At 38.3% G+C, this 9,163-nt stretch overlaps 1 protein-coding gene across 2 annotated transcripts; it reads left to right on the top strand.

Moving 5' to 3' along the window:
* Nucleotides 1–113: 113 nt before the first annotated feature.
* Nucleotides 114–8,915, top strand: TMEM126A (transmembrane protein 126A). Of its 2 annotated transcripts, none has more exons than XM_072794881.1 (5): nucleotides 114–362; nucleotides 2,193–2,323; nucleotides 5,833–6,026; nucleotides 7,965–8,079; nucleotides 8,674–8,915. In XM_072794881.1, exons 2-5 carry the CDS (start codon nucleotides 2,232–2,234, stop codon nucleotides 8,864–8,866), a joined length of 594 nt encoding a protein of 197 aa, XP_072650982.1. In that variant the 5' UTR covers nucleotides 114–362; nucleotides 2,193–2,231; the 3' UTR covers nucleotides 8,867–8,915. The 2 variants fall into 2 exon arrangements, with proteins under 2 accessions (XP_072650982.1, XP_072650983.1); XM_072794882.1 differs by having other exon boundaries at nucleotides 169–362; nucleotides 2,225–2,323.
* Nucleotides 8,916–9,163: the final 248 nt, after the last annotated feature.

Below are 9,163 nucleotides of genomic sequence, written 5' to 3' on the forward strand. Positions count from 1 at the left end.
TCCATATACCCCACGCCCACACACGAGGTAGACTCCGCTGGCCAGAAGCTGAGGTAATGAGGCGGGTTTTCAGTGAAAGGAGCAGGAACCCCAAATTTCCATTTCCACAGGCTCCGTCCCGGAAGGCGGGCATTGGTCGTGAGGCCCCCGCTGCGCGCCGACCGAACCCCTCACTCCGCAGCCCAGGAAGCGGCGCCCGCGGCCAGCGGCATCCGGGGAGCCCGACCGGCCCGCGCGCTCCACCGGGTCACGTGCCCGCCAAAGATGGCTGCGCTCGGGCGAGCTGAGCGGAGGCTGGAGTGAGCCCCGAGCGGGCGGAGCAGGACTGGCGGAGGCACCGACTGCCGAGAGGGAAGCCTAAGGTACTGGCATTCCGGGGGAAAGCGCGCAGAGGTGCCCGCATACCTGGAGAAGCACCGCGCGGCGACAGGCTGGTCGCGGGCAGTGCGGGAACGAGACCCCGGGACTGGGTCGGAGGTGGGGGAGGGGAGGGCGCGCTACCGTCTCGTCGCTTCACGCCCTACATCTTACCTTTACGTTAAGCCAAGAGGAAAAATAAACGCCTGCGCTTGAATTTAACCCCAGTTTTACTGCCAGTATCCAGGATGACCTTGGCCTAACCATTTTCAGAGGACCCAGTTGACGCCTCGCCTGAGAGTTAACCTGAGGGACAAAGAGAGCTAATGCAAAAAAAGCCTTTGGAAATGTTTGTGGTATTTAAAGGTGGCATTGTCTTGGATTAGGATTTATTAATACGAGACACGACGTCTTACTGCAGGCTGCCATGTGAAACTTCTACTGAATTAGGGAGACTTAAAAACTACACCCTAGAAATGGCTAGTTCCTAGAACTTGGAACCTCACCAGTATGCAGAGCATAAAATATAAACTGATAACATTAGGCAGGACTTTCTGAGGAAATAACTTTTATTTCAGACATGCACACTGTACACTTTCTCTGTGTATACTGAATTTATGTATTTCTACACGCATTCCAAACATGAACAGAATCATTCAAAGCTCCTGCAGGGGGCAGCAGATACTGTATCTCTCATAGTATTGTAACCAAGTCCATCAAGAAGTCTGAGTCCCAGAACCTAGATGTAAATTTTTAAGTCTTCATTGTATTTATTAAATCTAAGGATATGAAACTTCAGTTCACTTAACATGTTCCAAATGATCTGGTACCCAGCAGTAAATCAGTGTTGTAAATTAATCTTGTAGCAAATGGATAACAAATCACGAAAATCTGATTTCATAAAACTATGTTGTATTTTGCTGTTATTTCTGAACTTTTGCTTTTCTTAACTTTGCTACCCTGAAATCTTGCTTGATGAGCTTAATGCTCCCAATTCACCATCCCATGCAAGGATCAAGGAACTCCCGTCCTTTTTGACAAAAACCGTATGTGTCCTGCAAAGTCTAAAATATTTATTATGTGTGGCCCTTTTGAAAAGTTTGCTAATTTCTACTTTAGGGTATACCTATAAGTGAAACTGGTAATGTTTCTTCTACCTACTAAATAATACCCAACTCTTTCTTTTTCCAAAGTAGTTGTACGCAAAATGAGTACCATGTACGTGTCTACCAGCAGCTCATGAGTTTGTTACCCCACATTTTTGCCAGTAACTGAAATTGTTAGGTTTTAATTTACCTAACCTGTCACTGTTTTTAATTGTTTTCCCCGATTATAATGAGGTTAAGCATATTTTCGTGTTTATTGGCTGTTTGCTTCCTTCTTTGTGAAAGTACCTGTTCAAACCTTTTGCCAGTTTTTCTGTTGAGTTGTTTGCCTTTTTCTTGATGATATGCATTTCTTCATTTTCTGGGTACTAACTGCTCCTTTGTCAGTTATATTGCAGACATTTTCTCCCACTCTGGCTTTATATAGATCTTTATAGTATCTATTGATCAATATTAACTATTGACTAATATTAATATTAGTTTTATGTTCAGTGCTATTTGCAAATTAAGAAATATGTTTAAGGGTTATAAAGATATTCTTTATTTCTTAGAAGCTTTATGGGTTGTTTTGCATGTCTGGTTTCTATTTCACTTAGAATGTATTTTTTTTTGTATGATGTATATGCATTGATTTTTCAGATTATGAATCAAACTATAGCTAATTTTTAAATTAAATATTTATGGTATTTAGAAAGCTTTTTATAAGCCATTTTGTTGTTTTTTCTATAGATATATATTATTGAAAGATATTTTAATTTAAGGCTCAAGATGGAAAATCATGAACCACATGATACTGCCAAGGAAAACTTAATTTTCAATATCATAACCAGAAAAATTAGCCAACTCCCAGAAGCAGAAAGGTAAGATCCCTTCTTAGTTTAAAAATATTTTTTACCAGGTGGATTTTCATAATTGGTTCATTATCTCACATTTATTTGGTTTAAATATAAACATAGGACATCAGAAAGAAACCGAGCTCTTTTTCTTGCCTTATTGAAAAAAACTGAGAGACCAAAAGAGATTAACTATTTTGCTTGTGGTCAAGGCTAGAATTGATATCTTTGGATTTAATTATATGATCATTCTCAGTTTTTCCATTTGGCTTCGAGTATTGTTAAATGTGAACATTTAGGGCAGCCCTTGTGGTGCAGCGGTTTAGCGCCACCAGCAGCCTGGGGTGTGATCCTGGAGACCCAGGATCGAGTCCCGCATGGGGCTTCCTGCATGGAGCCTGCTTCTCCCTCTGCCTGTGTCTCTGCCTCTCTCTCTTCGCTCTCTCTGAATAAATAAATCTTTAAAAAAAAATGTGAACATTTATGAACTCATCTAAATAACAGACCTTTAAAATAGCTTTTAAATTGTCTTGTCAGTTCATTTCTATTATTACGTCTAACAGTCCAAGAGAGTGCCATATAACACACGTAACTAGACAAGGAGTGCCAGAGAAATGGGATCATGGCTAAAAGATCTCTATCATTAAATAGAAAAAGCTATATACGAATCATACTGATCTTTGAAGACAACATTGAGTAAACTATAGTGCACATCCTTAGCAAGAAGGCTTCTCTGACTAGATTCCATTTAAAGAGAAATTATGAGGCCAAAAAGGATTTTAAAAAAAGAAGCCAGCCTAGGGAGGGGTTTTGGGGACAGATCTAAGGCAGAGAGGATGGCATATGCCTCAGCCATAGGATAGCAAAGAGTTGATCATATCTGAGGAACCAGGGAAATAGGCATAAGGTTGAAGGAACAGGAAGAGTTTTAAGCAGGGAACGGTATGACCCAGCTAACATTTCTAGAGAACATTCCAGTTGCTTTTGGGAAATAGATTTAATGTAGGAGAGAAAAGAAAGACCAGTAGGAAAACTGGCATAATAATCTTGGTGAGTGGTAAGGGTTTGAAGGATTTAAAATGCATTTTGGTTTTATTTTACTGTCCTGAGTAAATTCCAGTCTTGCCGCCACTCACCGTCTCAACAACCGAGAACCTATAAACCAAGGGCAACAATAAGAACTTGGTGAGATTTCATAAGGTTTATATCCTATGGCTCTTCCCCCACCACACACACACTGTACATCCTTTTAGTGGTTTTCCTAAGGTAGATAACAGAACAACTTTTCAAGCAAAAAAGGGCCTATGTCCACGTTTCCAGGAAGTAAGGTAGAGCGCCAGAAAGACTAACATAGGAATAAGGTCAATGGTGGCAGCTTTTTTTTTTTTTTTTTTTTTTATTCATGATAGGCACACAGTGAGAGAGAGAGAGGCAGAGACACAGGCAGAGGGAGAAGCAGGCTCCATGCACCGGGAGCCCGATGTGGGATTCGATCCCGGGTCTCCAGGATCGCGCCCTGGGCCAAAGGCAGGCGCCAAACCGCTGCGCCACCCAGGGATCCCAATGGTGGCAGCTTTGAAGAGAAAAGAGCAGGCGCTATCACTGGTACTTTCACCAAATTAGAAGAGAGGAACAGTGTGGAAGTAAGCTGGAACTGCAAAGTAAGCTTTAGTTTGGAGGTAATAAATTGCTCTCAAACATTGGAATCAGAACAGGGTAGGTGACAATGTCTCATCATCTTTGCCTTATTCCCTCTTTTCCTCTGTTCCTATTTTCTTATATAATAGTTATTTGAAAAGTCCTCAGGTATATAAAACTATCAAAAAACCTCAGTTTCTGATCTACAAAGTAATTATATGTACTGTATATTTCATTGCCACTTATAGTTCATGTTTCATTCATGTATCTATTTTATTTTTTAATTTTATTTATTTATTCATGAGAGACAGAGAGAGAGGGAGAGGGAGAGAGGCAGAGACACAGGCAGAGGGAGCCTGACATGGGACTCCATCCTGGGTCTCCAGGATCACACCCTGGGCTGAATGCGGCACTAAACCTGAGCCACCCAGGCTGCCCTCTCCTAACTTTTTAAATATTATCTTGTGTACCCTAAGTTTTTAAACTACCTCTCTCTTGTAGATTACCATTTGTTATACCATTACCATTTCAGTAGATTTGTTATATCTCATGTTATATCTCATGTTCACATGTCTTTCATCCTCCAATAATAAACTATGAAAACACTGAAGGTAGAAAATAATTTTTGTAGAAAATAATTTTTTGTGACTTCAGCATCAAGTCTGCTGTATGTAGTAGGTGCTCAATGATTGAATGACAAGCACCATTATGATTGCAAAGTGACAGGTAAGGAAAATAATGCATTATAAAATACAGGAAACTCAGGAATTCCTAGAAAAGCTGTTTTAAGATGAGCATTAACCATAGAGGTTAGGGGGGTATTGTGTGGCTAGTCTGGCTAAATAAGTAATGAAAAATTTAAGAGACTGATGCCTGTGTTGTAGATGGCAAGGCAGGTGGTAAAAAAAAAGTTAAGTGGTAGACTGAAGAGTTTGGAGTACAGTATCTAGCATTAAGTTTAGGTATCATTTCTTCTGAAAGAAAGCACAGAACATGCATTTTAAAACTCATACATACCTTGGCTAAAAACCATACTACTTAGTAACTCAAACAGCAATTTATTCTTTATTTCTATAGGTTGTAAAGTACCTAGCATATAGTATCCTGTAAATGCAAGTAACTCCTCCATTTCCCTGTCCTTGACTCTAATGCTTCAGGGTAAAGTGAAAGGAAACATAATTAGCTCCACCTTACTGAATGCCTTTTAGGTGTCAGGTGCTAATGAAACCAAAATGACTAGATCTTTGTATCCACTATCCTCAAGTTATTTACTTGAAGACTAGTGGGGAAGCCTGACATTATAAATCATTGATGATAAGATAGTACCACTTTATCATCTATTGTGCTAGAGAGGAAAGTATTGGGTATTATGGGAACCCAAAGGAGAGGTATTCATGTAAGACTCTTTGAAGCTCTTCCCCATTATATAGTTGGGGGAAAATTTCTATACTAATCTTTTACAGAATCACAAAATACATTTAGCAAAATCTGAATGTATCACTCTATCCTTAAGTGTTGACCAAATTCAAAAGGTTTAAAATAAAAATTTGTATGTAAAACATTATTTTAGGGATGCCTGAGTGGCTCAGCGGTTGCGCGTCTGCCTTTGGCTCAGGGAGTGATCTCGTGGGATCCAGTCCCACATCGGGCTCTCTGTGGGGAGCCTGCTTCTCCCTCTGGCTGTGTCTCTGCCTTTCTCTGTGTCTTTCATGAATAAATAAATCTTTAAAAAAAATAAAACACTATTTTTAAAGGTTTTCATTTTATGGGGCTATATATAAGGGATAAATGTTGTATCCTGTTATTCCTAAAGTCCTGCTAAGCCCTAATAACATACAATTGTTGGACAGTTCACAAAACATAGTACCCTCCCAAAATGTTTTTTTGTCGCCACTCAGGAATCTGTTTGAAAATGGATCAGCATATATTGGACTTAATGCTGCTCTCTGTGGTCTAATAGCAAACAGTCTTTTTCGACGCATCTTAAATGTGACACAGGCTCGTATAGCTGCTGGCTTACCAATGGCAGTGATCCCGTTTTTGACGGCTCATGCATCTTACAAAGGTTTTGTAAGTTTACCTTTGAATACAGGTAAATTCTATTTCACTATCACTAGAATTTGTTTTGGTGTATATTATTTGCACCTTACAGTAATCCTTCAATATTTACATCAGGTATCTAGCTATATGCCATGTCATAGTCAGTGAATGGGTAAGGCTGAAATGTGCTAAGCCTTTGTAAAGTGGCAGTTTATATTAGCAGTCTTCTCTACAAGTAAAATACACATACATGGCAATTCTAAGTACTTTACCTATCTTTCCTACAATACTTAAAGTAAGAAATATTTGCAGACTTTATATTTTTAAATGCTGACTGCCTTAGTTTTTTTTAAAAAAACGTATCGGGAAGTCCCTCAAGACAAAAACACTTATGGTAGGGGTGCCTGGGTGGCTCAGTTGGTTAAGCTTCTACCTTCGGCTCAGGTCATGATCCTAGGGTTTCTGGGTTGGAGCCTGCTCAGCAGGGAAGCCTGCTTCTCCCTCTCCCTCTGCCCCTGCTCATGTGCTGTCACTCACTCTCTGTTGAATAAATAAATAAAATCTTTAAAAATATATATATGGGAAAAAGACTTTCATAGTAAATCTTTCAAAGCATTAGATATATACACACGAGAATTATCGAATATATGCAGACTTGATTTCCTTTTGATAGTTTTAATGTATGTGCTGAGTGCTCGGAGTATAGACATACCTTGGGAGATACTGCAGATTTGCCAGACCACTGCAATACAGTGGATATTACAGTAAAGTCAAATGAATTTTTTTATGTCCCAGGGCATATAAAAAATGTTTATAATAAGCTATATCATCTGTTTAAAGGGTATCTAGTATTATGTCTAAAAACCAATGTAAATACCTTAGAAAATATTGCTACAAAGTATTAACCATCACTTGAGCTTTCAGCATGTGGCAATCACTGATTACAGATCATGATAACAAATAATAAAAAGGTCTGAAATATTATGAGAATTACCAAAATGTGACAGAGACACATTTGCCCAGAAATGGGCAAATGCTGCTGGGAATGGTACCTACAGATTTGACTCAAAAGGGATTGCTACAAACCTTTAATTAAAAAAAAAAAAAAAAAAATGCATTATCTGTGAAGGGCAATAAAGTGCAGCACAATAAAATGAGGCATGCCTGTAGCTAATTATGAATTTTTTTTATTGATTTCACATAAAAAATACTATTACCATAGGTGATGGTAAGATGGGAGACACTGTCCATTTAAATTCTCTTAAGTGCTGTTCCAAATTGGCTTAAACTGTAGGAGTATTCTGCTTGAATCCCCATCATCTGTATGGAAAGAATCTTTATGACCTAGGGCTATCTACCACCCAGTGAACTGAACAGACTGAGTAAAACATAAGTTACTAACTTAGCTTTCTTTTTTTAATATAGCTTACACTAATTTAGAAAGGAAAAAAGAATTCTATAAAAATAGTCACACTATATAATATAAAAAAAAAAGAAGTACAAATTATTTTTTTAAAACTTCCCATGGGTTAAAAGTTTCTTACAGACAGAAAAATATTAGCTCAAGTTTGCCAATACAAGTGCAGAAAGGTAGAAGCAGTACAGACTGAGATTAAAAATCCTCTATCAGGGGATCCCTGGGTGGCTCAGCGGTTTAGCGCCTGCCTTTGGCCCAGGGCGTCCTGGAGTCCTGGGATCAAGTCCCACATCGGGTTCCCTGCATGGAGCCTGCTTCTCCCTCTGCCTGTGTCTCTGCCTCTCTCTCCCTCTGTGTATCTCATGAATAAATAAATAAAATCTTAAAAAAAAAAAATCCTCTATCAGATATTTCTAACTATTTTAGGTTGTCTGTACATATAATTATACCTTCCAACATACCTTAAGATTTGCATTTGCTGCCTAAAAATTGAGTATCTGTGACACATTTAAGATGACCTTGCATTCTTTAAACCATGTTTGACTATCATTTCAGAACTGATTTATTTCCTAGGTGATTTGAATTGTGAAACCTGTACCATAACACGGAGTGGATTGGTTGGTCTGGTCTTTGGTGGTCTGTACCCTGTTTTCTTGGCTATACCTGTTAATGGTGGCCTAGCAGCCAGGTGAGATTCTTTTTTTACTTATAATCATCAAAAAACTTCAAATATAAACGATTACCTAGAAAATGTTAAGGCAATGTTAGTTTTTTGACTTACTTTTTTTTTTTTATAAGTAATATTACTTCTCAAGAATTTGAAAACTGTTCTAGAAATTGATCCCATTATACATACCTCTTGCATGTGTAGTTCAGGTTCTTAACTTTAACTTGTGTACTGAATGCCAACAACAAAGATACAAACAGTACTGTGCCTAGCATGATAGCTAATTATATGCTCAGTGTTACGACTTTGAGTAATTCCACTAAAGGAAAATTCCCACAAAATGGCTGGCAATAAGCCAGTATAATTCAGTTATTTTCTGATGAACTCTTCTATCAAGCTATCAGCTGTATGAGCCTTCAGAGGTGAAGTGGAGGAGGAGACGAAAGAAAACAGAAGTACAGTTTTAAGGACCAAGAGACATCAAAGAGAATAACTGAATTACCTTAATCTTTACCTAAGCTACTTTTAACACTTCTTGGATTAATATATATTGTACATAGGTTTGCTATTTGATAAAACTATCTTCTAGAGAACTGTCTCCATGTTTTCTTATAGATATGAGTCAGCCCTGCTACCAGAGAAAGGAAACATCTTAACTTACTGGACTAGAATTTCTAAGCCTGTCTTTAGAAAGATGTTGTTTCCCATTTTACTCCAGACTGTGTTTGCAGCATACCTTGGATCTAGACAATATAAACTAATTATAAAGGCCCTTCAGTTACCTGAACCTGGTCTAGAAATTCAGTGACGGTTAAACAAATGTGTACACAAAAATAAAGTTGTAATGTATGAATAAATGTCAAGTGTATGAATAAACACAGACTTGTAATCACCTGAGGTACAATTCTAGGACCTATAACATAAGGCTACATAGGGCAACAACAAAAGGCTGAATACTAGTAAGGGCTATTCCCCTTAAAAAAGAATAGAACTTTTCTAGTTTGCCCAATATTCTCTTCTATTTTGTTTGCTCCATGCCTTTACATTAAGCACATTTTGGTCTGTAACACAGGAAAAATAACCATACAGCAGTTTTTACTAAGGA

This window comes from Canis lupus, chromosome 23, assembly GCF_048164855.1.
Source record: "Canis lupus baileyi chromosome 23, mCanLup2.hap1, whole genome shotgun sequence".
Lineage (NCBI taxonomy): Eukaryota > Metazoa > Chordata > Mammalia > Carnivora > Canidae > Canis > Canis lupus.